Source organism: Ixodes scapularis, unplaced genomic scaffold (assembly GCF_016920785.2).
Source record: "Ixodes scapularis isolate PalLabHiFi unplaced genomic scaffold, ASM1692078v2 PGA_scaffold9__187_contigs__length_104089568, whole genome shotgun sequence".
Taxonomy (NCBI): domain Eukaryota; kingdom Metazoa; phylum Arthropoda; class Arachnida; order Ixodida; family Ixodidae; genus Ixodes; species Ixodes scapularis.
Window position 1 is genome coordinate 52234614 of NW_024609884.1, and position 22840 is coordinate 52257453.

At 42.9% G+C, this 22840-nt stretch overlaps 1 protein-coding gene across 2 annotated transcripts in view; it reads left to right on the plus strand.

The window, feature by feature from the left end:
* Positions 1 to 22840, plus strand: part of LOC8043039 (obscurin) — a 228802-nt gene that overhangs the window by 80418 nt on the left and 125544 nt on the right. Inside the window, exons 4-11 of one of the 2 annotated variants that reach the window (XM_040216616.3) lie at positions 6451 to 6569; positions 7497 to 7637; positions 8290 to 8460; positions 9431 to 9500; positions 9597 to 9689; positions 9770 to 9862; positions 10977 to 11141; positions 14478 to 14615. In XM_040216616.3, coding sequence (XP_040072550.1) covers positions 6451 to 6569; positions 7497 to 7637; positions 8290 to 8460; positions 9431 to 9500; positions 9597 to 9689; positions 9770 to 9862; positions 10977 to 11141; positions 14478 to 14615 — 990 coding nt within the window. The remainder of the gene's footprint in view (positions 1 to 6450; positions 6570 to 7496; positions 7638 to 8289; positions 8461 to 9430; positions 9501 to 9596; positions 9690 to 9769; positions 9863 to 10976; positions 11142 to 14477; positions 14616 to 22840) is intronic. The other variant, XM_040216617.2, reaches the window with a different exon arrangement.

The window sequence follows — 22840 nt, forward strand, 5'->3', positions numbered from 1 at the left end:
GGCAGTTCAATCTAACTCCATAGATAAAAGAGGGGTTCTCTCTTCCATCCCTGCCTCCTTCTGCTGATGCGTTAGCTGGTGCCTAACTTTCAGTCTGACTCTAGAGGATCAACTATGGCTGATAATAGTTTTGCCTATAAATTTAAGACTCAATCGAGTGCTTAGCGCACGATCAGACACACTTGTAGACAACATAACGTCTTTGGTGTGCTTAGTTCGGGTGCCATTGAAGGTTATTTGTTGCTGCCAAAAAAAGTCAAATTCAGGTGCTGTCTATTTATCTACCCTGGTGTTCATTCCGTAGTTTTTCTTTAATTTATGGGGTGAACTCTTTCTCTAGGAAGCATAGAGTTCAGGGTGACACTCCGGTGGCTTTCATCCGCATATTTTGAGATTTCATAAGCGGTCTCACTGTCTTTTTTACATTTGTTTGCCATCGGTAAAATCAACTTGAAGATTTTGTATCAGAGCTATACTGCCATTGTTTGATTTGTAACATTGAATGTACGGAGGTGTTTTGAATCATTGGACTTTTTAAGCAGTGATCTTGCTACTTGTGTGTGTGTGTGAGCACCATAACAGCAGAGTCTTTAAACCACGTCAGAACACAATAGTCACAGGAAGAATATCCCAATTAAATCAAAACACTTAACAAATAGCTAAATTCTAGAAAACAACAACAACAACAACAAGACGGCGATCGTCTAGCATTCAAACAAATGTCATAGCGAAGCACAACCGTATTCCAGGTGTATGAGGTGATTTGAGAATGTAACCCGGTATCTACAAAGAAAACAGAACAACTGGTACGCATCTCCCAAACTTAATGCGTTACGACTTGTAGACTGCACCACCTATGGGCACTTGAAGAGCATAAAGATACGTATTGTCAGCCTTAACCGATGCATCACCTCTTACGCTCTGCTACGTGCCACTAGCAAGATCCACGAAAACAGCAAACGTTGCAGTGCATCGAGTGGAAAAAAAACTCTGCCTGATTGGCGCTCCTGTGGGTAGCTAAAAGGGGCTCACAGTTGATAGCACACACCCGCATCGGAACGCTCCAACAACCCGAGTGGCACCAAAGTCCCCACAACAATCGGGGGGTTTGCAGCGGCACTATCGAAGGAGCGGCGTGCAGTGGTATCCGCCTGTCCTGCGATGGGCTCTATTTGTAGATGGCGCATGACTTCCCCCAACGGAATGCACGGAATGTTTCACTTTCAAGGCTGATGCAGCCACGATTGTGGGAGAAGTCGCGGAGCGCTAACGCTGGTTTGGAGGCCAACCTCGTTTGGAGGACGGTTAAATTTGGCCGAATAAGAATTGCGATCTCGGTGCGTTTGTCCCACCGGGTGAGTAAGCGGCTAGATCCAATTTGTCGTTGTTGTTCTTCCTGCACTAGGACATAGAAGCGCTGCGGCTAAATTTAATCTCCTCTTCCCCGGCCAATACGGTGCTCCGAAATAAGATTTTAAAGCCTAGGGAGGAGCGTCCTAGGGACGCGAGGCCAGGATTCCCTGTTTGTCGAGGAACCAGCTTGAATTCTTACGCCTTGGAGAGCGTCCATCTGCGCCAAAGAGGCTGCTCGACTGTGATTGGCGGGCAAGAAGACTGGCCCGGGAGCGCCCCTTTTTATTTTCTTATTTTTGTCGTGTGATCACACTATATGAGGCTGGCTTGTCTTTGCTCTTGTTGAGAATTGCATTCGACTTGGAAGACTTGCTCAGACCGGACGTCTTTCCCGCAAGTTGTCCGCATTTTGCTCTTGCCTGCCCAGTCATCGAAGAGTGTGGGAACTGGTCGTGCAATCGTCGGTCCGACGAGGGCTATCCGCCGCTGGGCGCAGCATTGAGTGCAACATCGAGTGTGCCATCGTTTCCTGGCAGGTGCTGCAAGTATGAGTGTCGAAATACCGATCGAGGACGAGCCCAAACCGCGCTTGGATCAACGGCGCAGCAGCAACGTGCGCAAGGTGTCTGGGGTAGACTTGTCGACACATCACTATGTTCCCTTCATCCCCAAAAGAAGACCATCTTCGGGCGGCTGCTGCAGGATCACAGCCAGCAGTGAACCCTTCTCAGACTACAAGCACATATTCCCCTACATCAGTCCCGGCGGAAAGACGATGCTGCTGACGGAGTATGACTTTCATAACAAGATGTGCCGTAAGTACAAGGGGCTCCTTGGAGACACCTACATTTACCCCATCCTGGGAACCAACCTGACCGTTGAGAAAGATATGCTACAAGAGTTGACCCGAGAAGACACCAAGTATTTGGAACTGCTAGTCCTTCCGGAGGTTGAGATTATGATACCGGGGGGCATTGATACGATACGCACTAATTTCAAGAGACTTGGTCTTTTCATTGTTGGCAAGCGGAACGACATATTTCCCGCTGGACTGAAAACGATAAAAAACAGAGAGATAACGGAGCTCGAAAGAAAACTGGAGGCACGATCATTTTTGAACAAGAATTTCGCTGTTCCGGATATTGGAGAATCTACAACCAGCGACCACGTAGTTGAACAGTTCGTCGTGGGGTTGGACATCCCGAACGTGAAGCGTCTGCGCGACGTGCTTAATATTGTTGAGACCGAAGAAGAATTCTTGGCTAAGATGGAAGCCCACGGCATCTTGCACACTAGCGTAGAGCAGCTGGACTTGCCTACTTACTACGAAAACGTAAGAAACAGAAAAAATCGCTTCATCGATACGGGTGACTGGAGGGAGTACAAGGATGATGAGCCTTTTGACTGGAGCGAATGGGATGCCTTCAGCCAACGCAGAGACACGCTGACAGGCCAGGATCTTGGCGTTAATCTCAACGACCTGGCAGCCAAGGCCAACGCAGTGTTGATATGCGACGTTCCAGACTGCGAGCAAACTGGGAAAGCAGCCAGAAATGAATCGCTCGGTGACGATGGCGTCCCGCCACTCGTCAGCGCCAAGACCGAAGGAGACGACGACGTCTTCATAAACCACGATGCGAATGACTCTCAATGAACTCTGAAGCAAGCAAGTCACCCTTTCCTGTGTCCACGTGCAGAGATGTGGAAACTGGCATGGTTGCGCTCGTGAACTGTACGCTTTGCTTCATAGAATCAAGCATAAGCTCATAATCTTAATTGTTTTATAAGTATGTATAATGCCACATGTCGCCCTGAACCTGATTCAGCATGTAGTCTGATGCGCTTACATGCGATTGATTCATAGCTTCATTCGAAACGCTGAATCCAGATTACGATCTCTCTTGTGTACCGGGGGGTTGTGCCTCGCGGTGACGCAATAAAGAATTATATTTTATTGCATCTCTTTGTACGTCGCTTTATTTACGCCACATATAGCTTACGCTAGACTTTTGTTTAGTGGAGCTTTCAGTGGGTGGCGTTTTTTGCACGACCAGCAGATTTTTTCAGAAATGAATTGAAACGACGTATACCGGACAATTTATAATTTATCAGTGCACGTTTTGCAGGGCGGCGAAATCGGCTGTGCTTTTTAGTTTAACCTAATGCTTATTTTTATCGGATACCGTGAAAAAAGGCACTTGGTCACAATTCTGCCGAAACCCACTTTCTCCTTTCCTCTGGCACATATCACTACAGAAGGTGCTACCTAATTTAGTCATATAAACAAAGCATAGATTTATTGAGCTTGCACATCTCGGCGTCAAAATATTACTCGATGTTTTTTGTTGGCTTTTTGTCTGTCTTTTTGCGGATTATTTTTAACCTACGCAACGAGATGAACAGACTGTTGCAGCCTCATCCGGATGATACTTGACGCTACAATTTTTCACGCTGCTTGCTGATGTAGGACGAAAGCGTTCCGCTTTGTTGGCGTGAGCCTCGCTAAACAAGACGTGGAGGGTAGCCAGAATGGTCTTTCCCCCGCGGAGGGAAGTGTAAACAGTCGCGGAAGCCTGGAGTCCTGCCAGGAATGTTGACCTCTTTGATCCTGTGGAGTTGGTTGAGGGGTTCGTCCGCCCGGAAGCTGTGGGGCCACACTGCCCCAAATGTACTCGGTGAACGCGCCAGCGATTCCACGGGCATAACGGGTCGACAATTAGTGCTTATTGAACACTTTGCCCTTAATTATGTCAACCGAATTTAGAGTGGAGATGCTTTTGAACAGTGCTGCTGTGCTCCAGAATCTTGCAAATGGGTTTAAAGAAGTCGGTCTGAGTTTTGGTGAAACACAGTGCTGTTTTATGGAGTATTTACCGGTACAGTGCAAAACTTAGCTGGCACCATGGAACTTTTTTTTACTCAAATGTTTATTTGCAATAGTCTGTTATGGTATCTTATATGGCAGAATAAAAACTATGTTTATTTTAATTTATATCACTTCAGGCCTGGGTGCTTTTCAGGTTGATGAATCATCTGAAGCCGAACCCACGCATGTTGGTTCCTTACCATTAAATATCATATTAACCACGCCGTCTGCCTTTATCTTGATTCTGTTTTAAGGCATTATGTGCGTTTCAGATATTTATTTTGCATAAGCTTCGTTCGATTCGATATGCATTAGAATAATGAACGCTATGCTTGTTTACCCGCACGCGACTGATCTTGTTTCTTCGCCAGGCGGTGAATGTGTCTTTGATACATGCCCGTAAAAAAAGTGTATCTGAATTAGAATATTCGCCATTATTAAATGTTACTTTGCTTTCACTACTTCGCAATAGCCATGATTTTAAAGCAGTGTTGTTAGGAACGGCGTTCCAAGGAACGACGTTCCTGCAAGGCGTTCCTGCAGCGTGTTCCTTCTAGGAAAAAGAGAGGAACGCCGCGGTTCCATTTTCCGTCGGTGGAACAGGGATGCGTTACGTTTTCGAGGGAACGGTAGGAGGAACGGCGTTTCTTTTTGCGATTTTAACCAAATTTTCTAGGCATTTATGCTTTTATTATCAACTACAGGGTGTCTCAAATAGCGACCAGGCTCCTTAAATCGATCGCGAAAATCGGTTTCTTAACCTATCGCGCTAAGATTTTGTGCAGCGTTGCCCATAGGTGGTGCATTGTTATTATAAAATTTTCAAAGAGCGAACTTACTTGATGAAAACGTTAAAAAAGAAAAATGTCTTGACTCCTATGGAAGCGCAGCGAAGCCACCGGTCTTCAAACAATAGAACGCCGTTTCACACTGGAGACAAGAGATGGCGCAAGCGGTCGCGACTCCAACTACTCCAACTGCCGCCAACGAACGAGCACACGGCGCCCAGAGCCGCCTACACATAGCAGACGATATTTCCGACTCAAAAGCGGCGCGAGCTTTTTCGATATCAGTTGCCAATGCACGATTTTATCATCCTTACTAATAGAACACATTGAATGGACACTATCTATTAAAAAAATGATTTGTCAAGTTATTTTGACTGTTTCTTTTTTTTTTTTTGGGGGGGGGGGGGGGGGAGGGTACTTATGTCGTCTGCTTTGCAGTTCCTTGTTACCGCGCCTGTTTTTGGTTCTGCGACTGTCGCCGCCTGCGGAACGCGCGCCGCTTTTGAGTCGTAAAGATCGTCTGCTAATGACGCCGGCTCTCGGCGCCGTATGCTCCTTCGTTGGCGGCAGTTTGCATCGTTGGCGTCACGACCGCTTGCGCCGTCTCTTGTCTCCCGTGCCAAACGGCGCCCTATTGTTTGAGGAACGGTGTCTTCGATGCGTTTCCATAGAAGTTAAGCCTTTTTTTTATTTTTTTAAAGTTTTTCCTCAGGTAAGTTCGCTCTTTGCAAATTTTAAAGAAAAAATGCACCGACGAGGTTCCCATTGGCCGCTGCGCGCCAGTTTCAACGACCGCTCACCTCATGGCGCTGCGTATCCGTTAGCGCGCCGTTAACACGGAGCGCTCCGTCCAAGGTCAGCGCGCTGCGGAGAGCGCGCACGCTGACCTCCGACGAAAAGTACGCAGCAGGCGAAATAAGGAAGCAGACAAGCGGCTTGCATGCTTTCGCATTCACAACTCATAAGAAGTGCTTAGGAGTACCTCGAGACTTGTTTTTATTAACGAATTATATGGCACAATATTTCATTAAGTACGCAAATGTAACGTTAAAATAACGATCAGTCTTAGAAATGTAACGGGAACACGTTCATTTTGAACCACTGGAACTTGAAAAGGGTAACTCGTTCCAAGATTAAAAAGGCACGAGAAACGAGCTTTCGTTCATGTTTTGGAGAAACCTCTATAACACTGTCCTCAAGGCATAAAATGCTGTGTGCATATCTTTTAGGAGCAACGCTGTTGCTTTTTGAGGCCTCAGTACATGGTTATCTGCGTGGTGCTTTGCCAGAACGCATGACCTTTCACATGCCGTTACGTTATAAACGGTATTTGCGGACCATTGTTTGTGACTTAAGGATCATGTTACGCTACTTAATTTTTTTTAATTTTACATGGTTGTGTGCATCACAATCAACATAAAGTTTCTCTGCTTCTCCCTATAGCCCATTGGAGGAATATTTGAGGCCATTTTGGACTATAAGCCAATCTCCAGCGACGACGAGGGGATTCCACTAAAAGAAGGTCAAGAAGTGGAAGTAATAGACACGTCAAAACCTCGGAAGTAAGTACAACACTTACAAGGGATAGTTTGCGGCTTGCCATTTCCGCTCTATAGCTGCTTCACAAATGAAGAATAAATCCAAAATGCCTTGTCCATTGCAGGGCGGGGCGTCAGTTTGCGTAATTTTATCGACCGGTAAAACAAAAGCCTTGAGATAGAAACATTCAAAGTGTGCGCGAACTTTTACACCTGCATGTTATCTAATATACACCCTAACAAATGCCTGCGCGTCTACTTAGCCGCAAAACACTCGAAGAGCCAGTCTCTGCGATCTTCAAAATCAGCTCAGCGACTGATGTGGCGGAACATCTGTTTAGACCTCAAAATGAAGTCTGCACTGTGGCAGTATGCAATGCAAAGCGTCATGCTTGCATTGCGTAATGCCACAGCGCAGACTTAATTTTGAGGTCTAAACAGATGTTCCGTCTCATCATTCGCTGAGCTGATTTCGTAGATCGAATAGATTGGCTCTTTGGGTGTTTTGTGGGTAAATAGTCGCGCAGGCATTTCTTTGGGTGTAGATCCTACGAACTCAATATACTATAAATTTTCCAAAATTAAAGACAGTGCGTTGAATTTGTCGATCCTAAAGCGCAATGGTTGTCATTTGGCAGTAAGAAGGAGAATATTTAGATTATTTCTTGATATGCATTACATCGATGTAAATTGCGTTGATAATCGAGTTTTTAGATTTTTCTTAAAGCGTTTTCCTACTTATCTAAGTAGATCAAAGCGAATTTCGAGTGGTACATGCATCTTTCTTATGGTGGCTGAATCGTAGTTGTGCATACTCTAGCTTTTAAAACGAAACGCGCCACAATATATCTACCGCCTTCAACGACATTGCACTGCTGAGTTTTAATGCTACCTAAGGTGTAGCCTTCGCGGTGGAGAACGTTACGATTTATTTATTCGTTTTGTTCACAGATGGCGCGTGCGGACTAGATCCAGTACCACAGGGATTACTCAGGAGGGTTGGGTTCCATCCTGCTACCTGGAAAAGAAAGAGGGTGCAGTTGTGGTTGAGCAGGTCAGCCCGAAAGATAAGGAGTCCCAAGTGAAGCGAGAGTAAGTATACAACAGAGGGGCAAGAGTTTGGTGTGCGTTTATCTGTGCGTTAACATCACGCCCGAAACTACCAAAAGGTGGTAGGAGTAACTCGGGAAAGAATCTAATATAAAACTGCACAATGTTGGCCAACCTTTTGTAAGTTTTCTTGTCCCACTACCAGAAACCACGGCCAACACTCGATATTACATAAAATATCCAGCCTCAATTTGAGGATCTGAATCCATGCCGCTCCTTCCCAACCACGCTCTTTAATCGTCGGTTAAAGCGTAAGAGTAGTTCTTAACAAGGTATAGTATTTGGCATGTCCGCCGTAAGTGCTCGTTGAACGATATTTTATTAACACTAAGTCGTAAAAAGAAGTTAGCTTCCTTACATTCTAGGTCACTTAGGAAAACGATGGCCACCAGTTCGATACTCTGCATGTTTCCTTATCAAGTTCTTCTCGACAATCAGTTGGAAACCTTTGCATTTGCATTGCAAGAAGAAGGGGTCACGAGTTTTGAGAAACGTTCAGAACCTGCGGGTTGACAACAAAGACTTAGCAACCCGAAATAGGACATTTACTTTTATGTGACGCTCGATTTGAATTAAAAGTGTAACATAAAACGCCTCTGCCCTTGACTCTGTTTTGTGTCTGTTTTCGTTTCAGGGCCGTCGTCAAGGAACTGGTGGAGACAGAAGAAGATTTCTCTCGAGATATGCAGCGTGTTGTAAATACCTACCTGAAGGAAATGGAGAGCCCTTCTATGCCCAAGGAGCTCAAAGAGCAGAAGGACGTTTTGTTTAGCAACTTCAAGGACATAAGTGACTTCCACAACACGTACGTGTTCATGGAGGCACTATAGGCGAGCTAATATCCTTGCATCGAATTCCCACAAGCTTTTAAAATTCTACGACTTAAATATACATGTTCTTCAGCGCAAACAGTGTTTGCTCTGACGACTGTCGGATCGTAGGTTGTTTGTAAGTTGCCACGGCAATTTGCGGAAATGTAAAACTTTTCCCTTATTGGCACGCGATGGGTCGTCTGAAGCAATTCAGCTTAAAAGTCGGTTTTCAGATCATAGCTCTAAAAGTAGCGCGGTCTTCAAATATGAACAGGAGGAGAGAGAGATTAACCTGCTGCATTGTCCCAGTTCGCATACATTTTCAAAATCAGCTACAAAAAGGCGGAAAGTTAGACCAGTTCGTACGTATTCGTCGTGAGTTAGCACTTGACGCAATTATTTCTTTTTAGTGCTGGTCTTTCAGCGCTTTCCAACGAATGCATAAAAACGTTATTTTAGTACTGCCATCAACATCCTGAGTGCAATCATTTTTAACAAATAAGAAAATTGGTTATTACGATTAGAGCGAAAGATAAAAGGAGAGAACGTGCGCCAGATTTTTCAGATGTTGCGCTTTGACCTAGCCATTTCCTTGCCTGCCCTCACTCGCGCAAGCCTCTTGAGTTTGTAACTGACTCGGCTTAGGTAGGATGAAGGAACGACACAAATAGTGTCGGACGTGTGCATTTCATTGCATTTCATTGTTGAAACAATATATCTGCGGCTGGTTGCTTGGAGGAATATATCATTATTGATATCTTGGAAGGTATGCTATTTATAAATTTATCAATAAAATGAAAACAATATTTTTGATTATTCCCCTTTTCAGAATATATTCGATCTCACTAAGGTTTGCAGCACAGAAAACCTTATCTCAATTCCGAATCTAATTAACATATATAGCACAAGTTTGGTTTTATTAAGACACAATTTGCAAAAAAAAAGATATTTGCTTTCATCCAGGGAGCTGATCAAGGGCGTCCAGTACAACGCAAGTGAGCCCGCCAAATTAGGAGTGACATTTCTTCGTCTGGTAAACCATGCTTGATTTTTCAAAGACTTCTCGAGTGTTAAAGTATCTTTAATTGTACCTCTACTATACTTGATCTACGTTTTCTTTTATTTTCAGGAGAGAGATTTTGATAAACACGTGAAGTACTGTGAGGATTTTCCACGCGCCCAAGATCTGTTAGCTTCTGGACCCATGAAAGAATACTTTGATGTAGGTAGCCATACGTTTTTACGTTTTTATTAACACGTTTTATGGGTTTGGATTTTGAAATATGCGCTCTTTCTCTCTAGGAATTCAGCAAAAGCATCAACGACGACAAATGTTTATCAGACCACTTGAAACTTCCTATCCAAAGAATTAATGACTACCAGCTTCTCCTCAAGGTGAGTACAATACAAAACCAAATATGTGCACAGATACTTAAGAAAGCAAAATCACAAGTACGCAAACCCACCCGGATCAGATGCATCAAACAAACAAACACTCACACACTATGTTTTTTAGTACTACGTTCGGGATTTCTTATGCACAACGCAAGTGCTATTTGGATTTTTTAAGAGGTATTTTTAGTTATATTTGTGTTTTTTATCTCACTATTTTTCCAACATGTCTTACTTCCATGCATACAAATGGATGTTTCTAAAGTTTCTAGAAAACTAAGAAACTGTAGCTAGCTTTAAAAAAATATGAACTGATACGAACGAGAATGTGCAAACCTTACATAATTATCAATTAAATATTAAAAAAAAACATCAAAATCTAGGAGCAGGCATTATTGGAGCGATGCGGTACGGTGAAAAATCAATCGTCTAAATCAGAGGTCTGTAAAACCCCGGCCCGTGGGCCAGATCCGTCCCGCAGAGGCCTTCCGACCGGCCTGAGGCTGGCAGCGGTCCTTCCAGTGATGCCCTGCCCGCGGCCCGCTGCTACCGGCGCGAAAATAAACGCGTGTAAAAAAAAAAAAAAAAAAAAAAAAAAAAAAAAAAAAAAAAGCGGCGTTGCGACGCGCACCATGCTCGCACACGAAGGTAGTAGAAAAAACAGTTTCTTTTTTTTTTTTTACTTTACTTTTTTACTGCAACTAATCCGCAATCCGGCCCCTTAGTCCAAAGGTTTGGTGATACCTTGTCTAAATTAGAGACTGTAGTGGAAATAAATCGCATACCAGTCGACCTGCACTCCACTTCCAGATGTCAGCAATCTTGAGCCAACCAACGCACACGCGTTAGTTGCCCTGCAGGAACGTAACAGAAAGGGAAAATTACTTTTTTCTTAAAATAATACCTTCTGTTCAGATAAAACAGAACAAAATTATTAGTGAAAATTTTCACTAAATCGCCTTTTATTGGTTTTTGTTTTTCAGTGAGAGACCATGTTTATTTTAGTTTGAATGGTGTTGCAAATAGCCTTACTTGGCGCAACTAGACGCAAGCGACTTTTATAAGGACACCGATCTGACTCATAACAGTTCTTTTATGCGTCATGTTTCCCTTTCAGGAACTCATCAAATACACGGCTCGTCTGCATGAGGATTTTTCAGATTTGCAAAGAGCCTTGGACTTTATGCAGGCTATTCCTCAGAGAGCCTCTGATCTACAGTACATAAATGCCATCGAAGGCTATCATGGAAACATCCACAACTGGGGTCGAGTTATGAAGCACGTACGTCACGGCTGATTTGAGCCTTCAACGCTAAAGACGTTTAAAGATAATCTGTGTTGCAAGTTTCAAGTTGTAGACTATAGCCCACGAATCCTTCTTCTTGTCTAAAATATTGATTTAAAGTTGCACCTGTAACATCAAGTAGATGCGTCATATATTGACATCTCCGTACAGGAGAATAGCCTCGCTAATTACACATAGCTACTTAAAAGCTATATTGGTATGTAAGCTTTCTATGTAAAGTCATACATCAGAATGCTTTAAAGTGTGTAAATTCTTTTATACGTTAAATGTTGAGTAGAAGGCATTTTTGTTCCATCGCCACATTGGAATTTACACTTATTAGTTTACCAGTGTGAGATCACGTACCATCGGAATATGTATCTTCTTGTGAATACAAATTCATTACAATCAAACAATAATGCTTTTAGCCTTTGAGGGTTCTTCTGTAGAGATGGGAGAACAAAAAAAAAAAGGCGTTTCGGATTGGGCGTGAAAGGGATTAAGTTTTCATATTTTATTACTTAAGACTTTGAAATTAGAAGAAAATCACAAACTAGTAAACTATGTCAGTTGTTTACCAGCTGTGAGTTGGGAGGTTTAGAAACACGCATTTGGTTATCCGGCATACGATTTGTGACGGGGTTTATAAATGTTATTACTTCCTCGATTGTGTCATCGAACACTGCGAAAGGTTTGCGGTAGGTGCCGGTATCTGCCAAATAATAGTCAGGGCCAATTGACATTGTTCTCGCACCGTAATGCGAGACAAGTCTAATCAAATAAGTGTTCCCATCATGTCGTCTGCAAGCGGTGGTTTCTTATTTAAGCCCGACATACATTAATGTTTTGCAAGACGATTAAAAAGCAACCAAACTTAGCGAAGCATCTCCGGAAAGCACAATACATTTGCATATAGTTAATCAGTACCAGATTGTGCTTTTTACAGAAATAGAAATCCACAAGTTTTTCTTAATAACCTACTAGCTGAGCAAGTATGAACCATTACAACAGCAGCTCCAGATTAATCCCGTCCTAGTCTGGGCTGCCTGCAGTGCGGAATCGCACCCTTCACCTATGACCACCTTGAAAAACATTGCGGCATTGGTGGAAAAAGAACTAGTGCATTATGTCGAGCGATTATTTATCATATTCCTCCGATTTAAGTGTTATATGCCTTAGTATGTGCAAAATTATCTGTTGTATTTGTTATGTGTGTCAGATATTTTTTGCCTTCCTCGATCTGATTAAAAACTAAATAAAATAAGCGAAGACGAATAAACGCCGCCATCAAAGCAGTGTAGGAGAGCTATACCCGTTTTAAAGAGGCCCTGCAACAACTTTCTGACTGGTTTTTAATGTGCACCGAACTTGAGCGCACTGAACGTAGTGACTTAGCGAAACTTTTCTTTTCTCGAATTTCGCTTTATTTTAAAAGTTATAGACAAATTAAGATTACAAAAACAAGCAACAAATAACCTCCTTCATGACGTCCCTGGTTTTGGCTTGGGTGGCCGTGAACTAGAGGAGGGGTAGTGAGCTCAGCGAGCGCTCACGGCTGCCAGACTCCGTGTCGACTGCTCAAGAGGGCGCCACTAAAGCATGCGCTGGATAGGCTGGATAAAGCGGGAGGCCAGGGCGGCTCGCATTGCATTTGCTGCGCGACTAAACACTAATTCGGCATGACACTTCATTGGCCACAAACGATAGTTCAGAACGGGAGCCACTTCGTGCTGCCAATCCACCAAACGGCCAAACCGCAAGCCGAACCTGCTCACCGAAGGCTTTCGGAACGCTCGGAACCGGTCCATATGACCGCAGCGCCGCCGCGTATATCCAGGACCTTTCTACGCTCGCCGCTTCACAGCAATCCGTTGCGCGCGTCGGCACCCCTTTCTAGTATGCGCCAGCTTTTCCACAGCTTGGTGGCGGGTACGTCGACGGGTCATTTCTTGCTTCCGTACTTTATAAACTGCATTTGTTCCTTTTCTGATCTACAAAACTGAACAAAAACTACTTTTATAAATAATTGAAACGGTTCACGCCACTTATATTTGGTATTTTGACTTAAAAAAAAAGCTTTTAGTGGCTCTCACCAGTCGTAAGGCAGGAGCTGGCCAGGACTGACAACGTCACGATGTCGTCATATGCCGCGCGCGTTCGGTACCACGGGGAGCCCCCGTAAGTGGAGGAGGCTCCCGCGTCGTCCGGTTAAATTATGACTCACTGATATTTAGTTACTCTCTCCGTGCCCCCGAACCACAAGAAATGTGCAAACCGCAAAGAGGTCGACGCTTAAATAGTATTGCAGGGCCCCTTTAAAAACGGTATATCGGCACAACTGAATAATGCCAGGATTCTACAGTCCGTTGCAACCTAAGAACGAAGGGCGAGGGTAAGACGGGCCGGGGAGGAGGAAGCAGACGGAACGCTGGAGAAGAGAGGGGGAAACCTCCTTCTCTCTTTAGCGTTCCGTCTGCTTCCTCCTCCCCGGCCCATCTTACCCTCGCCCTTCGTTCTTAGGTTGCAACGGACTATAGTCATTATTTATAGGGCACACATATCAACGTCTTAATGTTTGTTTTGCATTAGTAAACCTTTCACACTCGACTACACTAATGTCAGTGTATTGTTTTGGAAGCATTCCAATTAAATAATCTATAATGTAGGTCGATAGTAGTAAAGTGAGTTGAACTGTTGTAGTTCGATCTTGCACTAAATAGGCTACGAACGCGTCAGGAACATTCAATTGAAAATACAATTTGCACGCAGATTAAGCACTCGACTGTAATAAATGCTATTAAGTTTGCATGAACGACTGCCAGAGCTTTGCTAAACGCAATTTAAACGTAACATCACAACCTGTTTCAGGAATTGCACGCTTCTGCCAATGCTTATGTCACATAGATAGGCAATGTAATAAATGCAGAAGTGCTCATAACTACAAAGAGGTCCATCTTTCAGAAATATTTGATGCATAACATGGAAGTAGCTAGACATGGTATGACTGATCTACTGCGATTAATTTAATTTCAAACGAGAACTTTCTTGTCAAAGTTGATTAGTTACTTCTTCCCAATACCGACAACAACGCTATTTATCTTAAATCAGTATTCCCAACAAATGCATAAAGAAGTAAATTTCAGCTTCTCCGTTTCAAGGCACCTTCTTATAATTCTTGAACAGAGTAAAAAAGAGTCTTTATTTTATTGACGTATCCTGGGTTTAATTTTTACTGCAGTAAATAATACAGACATATACCGGTATTTTGGGTGAAATCTGTTTAGTGTATCCCAAATATATGTGGCTGCATCTGTTGTGTCTGCTTTGGTACAGGGCTGGTTCGATATTATCGACGCTAATAACCGTGAACAGCTGCGCTATCTCTTCCTCTTCAAAGGGAGATTGTGCATAACTGAAGTGAAGAAAGTTAGAGCCAACAGAAATATCTACATTGTCAAGGGCATAATCAAGGTGAGGCCATATTGCGAACGGAATGTCGTTTGTAGGCCTATCGCCCCCTCCCGGTTCGCGTACCTTTGTACCTGCACACACTCCTGGTTTTGTACTTAAGGAAGGAGATGAAACAAGATCTAGGTAATGCATGATTGTCATGTATCTGAAAAGCAAGTAGCATATACGTTGTAGCACTACAAGCACATGATTTATTTTTAGCTTTGTCGGAATATTATATGTTTAAAAATAAAAGACAAAATAAGTATAACACACTGCAATCTCTCGGCATAAAACAGTGTTTAATTTGCAGGTTAGTTTTTTTTTTTTTTTTTTGTCCTTCATTGCTTTTTTTTTTTTTAACATTCTTATTAAAAAGAGTGCTTTTCGTATTCGCCTTCTTTTTTTTTTTTAATTAATATTTCTAACAAAACAATGTCTAGCTCTTGCTCGCTTGTTTCTTTCTTAGTTTGGGGACAGATGATTTCATAAAAGTAAACATTTCTGCGAGATTAGTTAGAGCTGTTTGATATTTCAAAGGTGACACTATTTGAGAAGTTTTCGTTTGAAACTGGTTTTCAGTTTAATAATGTTTCTGACAATGCTTTTTCCTGCCAATCTAGCTTGTAGCGGCTTGAGCTTACATTCATATGATTATGTGCATGATTGGCATGTGCCTGCTGAAAATGCATCTCTGCCCTTCTCCTCGGCCATTTTGTTGCCCGTAGAGAGGGTGAACTGCTTTGTAATGTAACCTTTACTTAAGACAACATAAGCACTGGCAATGTAATAATCAACATTGCCAACATCCCTTCGTTCCAAATGCGCGCACTGGGTCCCTTTAGACGAGCATTTCAACGGCTGTCCACACCATAAAACGGGACCTTTCCGCCTCGCGTGCAAGTCTTTTATGCCGGATAATATATGACTTTTTTTTTTATTCATCTAGTCGTTTACAAACGCTTTTTCACGTCCAAGGTAGTGCGGAACATTTGTTTGCCCCTATAAACAGTTATGGCGAAGGTCACCGGACTAGCAGAGTGATGGATACTCTATTATCATTTTCAAGTTTGCCAGGTGTGACTTAAAAATGTTATATGTTATATTCCTTAGATAAAAAAAGATATATATTGCACGACGATCGCACGACGTGGTGCGTTTCGACAGCGGTACCATGGTCGTGATGCTTTTTCCCGCCAAATTTTGCGGTAAAACTGAATTGGTGCATAGGTCACGTGACGTAAGTTTTCCCGCTAAATTTAGGGAGGAAACTGTTCCGTTTACGCCCACGCTGTCCAAAAGTGGGCCACTAGCAGCTGCCGTTGTAAAACGTGAACACGGCGTGAATGAATCACGCGTGTCAGTCTGGACAGACCTTGATGCGTCCGTCTAAACAGACAATTGCAAAATAGCTCGAAGTCGGAATGTTTTGTGTTTGTATGATTTTTTTTCTTTAATATATTTTCACGAGACCCAAATGGGAAGGAAAGTAAACTATTGCTGCTTAACTCACAAAAGAGCCCTGCGCTCTCTAATTGTTCTTTTAGAGTCTATCAGTGCCACAAACATGCCCTCAAAATAATTACATTGAGCATGTGAACTGTGATGCTCATGGGCGTCCGCTTAACGTTTTTCAAAGAGAGGCAAACCCTATACTTCCGGAGAAGGAGGGGGGGGGGGGGGGGAGGGAGGTGCTTCTTTTTGGACCCCCCTCCGGACGCCCATGGTCATGCTTAGCGTTCAAGAGCAGAACCCATTACTTAGAAAGTTGTCTGGGCTCCGGCAGTCTTTTTGACCCTTTCCGTGAATCGCTGTAGGTGGATCTTTGCGTGTTCTACGGCAGATATATAAACGGGAACTTTTTATCTTGAACCTCTTAACGGGCTCTTCAAGCTAAAGGCCGGTTCGGACATCTGCAACGGGCACGTTAGCTACGACTGCGTCCGTTGTGACCGGAGCGACTGGAACGACCGTTCTGCGACGCGCGTACACTCTTGCAACCTCTGAAACAAGCGCAGAGACTAGCAAACATAGCTTCTCCGCTGCCGTCAGCTCTTTTCGCGGTGCCTCTAAAAAGAAAGAGGCGGACTGCCACTCGCTGGTACAACAGAAAATGAACAGAAAGTTGTGTATAGCCTCGAGCTTTATTTATTTTCATATTTCTATAATAAAGCTCGCGAAGCTGAATGAATGAAAAAAAAAAAAATACGCCGTACGCCGTTTGGGACGACTACGACGCACGACTTTACCAATAGTACAAATCTCACCACAAGCTTTTACTACAATTACAGAGGACGGTGCACTTTTAGCAGCGATATAGCGAGGTCGAGATATGATTTCGTGGTCACATAGACGTTGCAAGCGGTCAGAACTGCTGCTACTAATCACTATTCTCGGATAATGAAAACGTGCGAAAATTCGCATCTTCAGACACATCTTCAAAAGCAGTACGCACCAGTAGTACCTTGAACTCGATCACACGCAGGCAGTACGCAGAAACATTTTAACATTTCCGGACAATTGTGTTACACGTGAAATGTTCCGGTATCGCTCCAGAACGTTACCGAGTCCGGCGCCTACGCTCACGGCGCTTTTCATCAGATAACACGTGGCATATAAACTTGATAGCAGTTCCTGGAATCCAAATAAAGATGCTAGTCGTTTTCTTAGAGCGCAGCTCTTAGGCGCCCGTTTACGGCTTTAGCGGCGTCGCTGTCGCCGTCGGCATAACCGCGCGTTGCACTATGGGACGTTTCCCATAATGATGTCACACGTGACGTCACGTGTGACGTCACGAGGGCTACCTTCGTGAGGGTCACCAAAGTTATCCTCACGAGGATTACCCTCGTGACGTCCCACGTGACGGCACGTGTGACGTCATTACAAAAAACTCGTGACTATGATGTCACGTGTGACGTCACGTGCCGTCATGTGACGTCACACGTGACATTTTTGGACACAAAATGCGTCCAAAAATGGAGGCATTTTTTTCCCAGATCCTAAAACATAACTTCGCTGTAAAAAAAGAAAACTTTTAGGGATTGAAGCGAAAAGTGCATACATTACACGTACAACATACAGCACAGCCTTCGTTACAATAACAAGCAGAAAACAAGCATCCGAACCACATAATTGATGATAGGCGCTCCTGCTAACAATGCGAAACACATAGCGCTCTCCGCATACGTTTCGCGGTAAAGATTACTGTTACGCAAGCTACCGCGGCGACGGCAGCTTGCGACGTGGCGAGTGACGTCACTAGCCTTTCATATATAAAAGGGCCCGCCTATACTCCGTTACACCTTACGTTCTGACGCAGCGGACGGTATACGAGCTATCTTAGCCGATCCCGTTCTGTGGCCGTAGCCCGTGATACGCTTTCCGCGCGTCACTCTGACCCCGCTCTACGGTCACGTGACACTCACACGACCTTGGATTGACTCCGATGGCTCGTAACATCAGCTGTGCTTAAACGGAAGTTGAAACGGAGTATGGCATAGTTAGGACTCCCGAGGAGCAGCGTGAGTACGAGGAGCGGCAAAGGGAAAAGAGACGGCAATACGACCAGCGGCGGCGTGCTGCGACCAGCGGCGGCATTTACTACAGTTCAGTGGGCAATCGCTGCAGGTGATACCACCATCTTCTCTGGCCAAACACCTTCACATCGTGGATTGGAGCCGCAACTTTTTAAAGCATGAAACGCTTTTTAACTTTATACCCAAAAATCCCAAAATTTTCCCTGTCTGTCACGTGCGTATGCATATGATGACTCATACCCCAATGCGTATGAGTCACGTCACGTGACTCATACGCATTGGGGAAGTTGACGGCACGTGGTTTATGCGTCAACTCAGTTTCCCCGATAAATTTAGCGGGAAAATTCACGTCTGGTAACCAAAACATTAATTCAGTTTCCCCGCAAAATTTAGTTGGAAATTGACGTCACATGACCTATACACAAATTCAGTCTTCCGCTAAATTTAACGCAAGAATACACGTCTTGTGACCTTGACACCGATCCAGTTTCCCCGCTAAATTTAGCGGGAAAATGTACGTCACATGACACACCAATTCCCTCACCAACTCCCTCCAATGCATTTCCATGCATTATAGAGATTTGACGGTAAAAGTCGCTGCCAATTTTTTACCTTACATTTTCAAAATCCATATTCCGGCCCTCGAGGCTGCGACTGACCCCCAATCCGGCTCCTTAGCCAAAACATTCGGTGACTCCTGCTATAGAGCAGCGCGAAAATCTTTGGGGTGCCAACCACAAAGATTTTCGCGAACTTCTATAACTAATTACTCCTCGAGCGCGCATCTGTTGCATAATTTAGTTCAAACTTTTTAGAGAGCCAATCTAAGATACACCCAGGGTTATCTTTTTCTTTTGCCCAAATCTCCCTCTTCAAATTTTTGGGTGTTTTGCTTCACCAAACGAAATCTAAAGATTCAAGTGGGCTGCTGGAGATTAAACATGGCGGAAGGTACGCAGACCGAAAAGTACTTATTTCACAAAAAAAAACAAAAAAAAAAAACATGTTTGTGTGTTTTTGTTATCCTCTAAGTAACCTCAGTCTAGCGCACTTTTAATCGTCTTGTTCTTCTAGTTTGAGAGTACGTGCGCTATAAATGTCTACGGTATGTTTTTTTCAGCATGATAACTATACAAAAATCTGAACTAAAATGTTTCAAGTGATTCTGAACACGAGCGACGTGAGGTGTCTTATAGCTTATTCTGCAGAGTAAACCTTCTCAAGGTCATTGGAGCACTTATAATAGAATACAACGAGGTGCGATTGCTATATTCTATCAGTCGCCTCCACACATTAGTGCTGCATGTTCCTCTATGTGCTAGAATAATAATAATGCATACTCCGCGAACTGCAACCTTCTCATTTATTTTAGTACAAATTAACCATGGCAATGTGTTTGACCAATAAATGGTATACGCCTTGTATCTTTCCGCCGGTTTTGTCCCAATACATTTATTTTAATTCAGCACAGTCCACGGAGTCGTATAATATTTACATTTCTTAATTGTTGTGCAAACCTTTCGTATTTTATAGTGTTAGAGCAGGTCCAAGAATGTTTTGTTCCTTTAGCTTGAGGTAATTGCCGCCGTTTAGTAAAAAGATATGACACAAACGGCGACTTATAATTGGTGCCTGTGTTCACTCGAAAAGTTGGTGATAGTCTGAAGTATATCAGGAGTTAGCACGGTCGATTAAACGTTTTATTTTTTCTTCATATACTTGTTTTTGTTAATGTTATTCCCAGGTGAAATTCAGATCATATGGCTTGCGGTCACTCCTTAACCGATATCTAAATTAGCCGAATAATACGTGCTCAGTCATAAGAAAACAATATTGAAGCCTGTTAAGTGGAAGGAATAAGAGCCCTTTTTTTACTTTCCCATTGATGTTACAGCTGTTATTTTTTTTTTAATTATCAGTTTAATTCGTGAACTGACATAGTATTGAGGAATTCGCAGTGCATTATGTAAATGATCGCTGTCGTCGCTGTTGAACAGCAAAGGTGTTAGCTGCAGTTCAGAAGAATTCATGTTGATGTTGACTAGAAGAAGCTCACGAAAACAGAAAGGGTGAAAAACAGGGTTCTGGTTTTCCGATATTTGGGTTACTTGCAGCTGGCTGTTTGAATGTTTCCACTGTACAGTCTAAAAAAAAGCCCTTGCGCCTACTTTCCCGCACAACACTCGAAAAGCCAATCACCGTAACTTACTCTGGCAGGTCAGCGAATGGTGATGCCGAAAAATATGTTTAGACCAAAAAATGCAGTCTGAGTTGTGACATTAAGCAATGGAAGCGTGATGTTTTGCATTGCTCAATGTCACTACTCAAACTGCATTTTTTGGTCTAAACATATGTTTAGGCATCGTCATTTACTGAGCTGCCTCCATAAGTTGCGGTGATTGGCTCTCCGAATGTTTTGCGGGAAAGTAGACGCAAGGGATTGCTTTAGAGTATAAGAGCGTCAAGGGGGGGGGACGGACGTCTATGTGCGCTACTTAAAAACAGATACAGTAAGGAAGACAACGCTTAATGAACTAGCAGTCTAAAAATGAAATGCAATTTTTACTCTCCATTTGTTTTAGTTTAGTTTGTCCACATTTACTTCAGTACAATTCACTCCTTGAATCAAACTTAGGTTTGTCCAGATTGTGAACCACGGTTATTTTTGGTTCTATGATGAGTTTTGTTTTAAGGAAACATATGAGAGCCGAAATGTGGTAGCTGTTTTTGTGTGGTTCCACTACTAGTAATAATCACTAGCTTGGTGGTTTCATTTGAAATCAAACACATGTGTTGGGATGGTTATTTTATTTATCCTCCTTTCCGCAATAAACAATACCAGTTTAAAAAAAAATTAATTATTTTTCTCCACAAAAATGCTGAAGTGGAGAAAGGTGAAATCATATGTTATGTTTAGTCTACTTGATATCTGTGCCCACTTCTGTCGGTTGTTATATATAGGTAAAAATGACAACACTCACAGGCAATCTTCCTTGTAAATGTTTGACGCATGGCCTATTTTTGAATTTAAACTAAACTGGCTTAACATATGTCGTGCAAGAAATTAAAAAAAAATTTTTTTGGTGATATATTTGGAGCCTTGTAGTTTAGCACTCATTACATATTTTGCTTAATAAATACTATACGCCCGTATGACTACACACATGCTCTCGACTGGTACCACTCTAGTTTATTTTTATTTTCACAAAATAATTTAAATATATATATTTTTTTAGTTTTATTAAAAATAAATGTATCCATATCTGGAACCCGCGTTATCAAAAAAGGCCATTTTTACTTTTATTTTCTTTTTATATTGCTCACATCGATAACTTTCTGTGCGCATCATGTTACCTTTTTTGTTTTGCTGACTGTAGAAGTGCTTAGGCACACATGCACGCACTCGAATTGGGAAAAGGGCAATTTCGCATGTTGGTTTTACTGCGAGGTTTTTTTGGCCTTAAAATGCTAAGGAACGTGTTTGGGTGGTGAAGGGGCGACGGTGTGAGTGAGATAAAGCATGTATTTATTTCTATCAAAGAATCGCCTGCCTTTGCCGAGTTATTCTCAGTCTTAACAGACTGCAGGGCTTAGAGTAGATGATTACGCAGTCTAGATAAGGTGATGGGCACCAGATCTTATATAATTCACCAGTAAATCGAGGATGGCTTTCCTGTGTTATGATGAGCCCTTGGGACAGAACCACTCGTCTAGTGTCCTCGGTCTTTTCGAAAATGGTGGTGGAGAGGCGACGCACCCCCCTTAGAAAAAAAAAGTCCGCCCCTACCCCTCAGCTGTTCTGACGTTACTGGCAACGCATGCGTTTTATATTATTGTTATTATTATTATTTAAGTTAGAACACTTAAGTCAGGGTGCATATTGTCGTTTATCTCAGTTTAGCATATATAATATATTTTATCCCTCATGTTGGCGGTGTTCTTCTGGTTGTCATGTTCTTTTCCTCCAGAGAAGTGCAACTACTCAATTTTAACGGTAGTTAAAAGTAGATTATATCTACAAATTCTCGAATACATGGTGTTGTCGCTAGCATTCCAGTCCCCTAGCTCCTCTAGTTTCTTTTTTTTCTTTTTTTTTTTTTGTTCACCAGATAATTTACATGTGTCAAGTTTTAACAATGACTGACATTCACAGATTTGGTCGAGTCTTGATACAATGACCAACATAAAAGGAAGATATATCAGAATCAGTGTTTTAGGGGTCTCGGTGACCGAGTGGGCTAACCCGTCTCAGCTTGGAACGTGGAGTAAAAGCTTGCGCTGCAAATCCTCCTGGGTTCGATTCCTAGCCCCTGCCCGTTTCGATCTGGATGAGTTTCGTACCGCACGTGTTCGTGTAATCACTCCTGCGCGGTGCACGTTAAAGACCCCAGGTTTGCGGCTGCACTGAACTGGCTTAATTGCTCATCTACTCCTATGAAGCAGGTCACCCGTAGAAGCATACCAACTTCAAGGCTCTCTAAAAATACAAGCAACACAATTTTAATCAATGTTTTCCCCGTATGAAACACCTCACCATAGATATAGTGAGGCCAACTTTGTGAAAGGCTCATGGAGATAAGTTTTTGTTTTGTAATTTCATATTTGAATGATTACAAAAACAGACAAAATTTGGTAGAACATAAGTAGGAACACACTGTTCGCTTTGAGTTGACCTTCATTAATTTTAGACAGAGTGATTAACATGTTGGG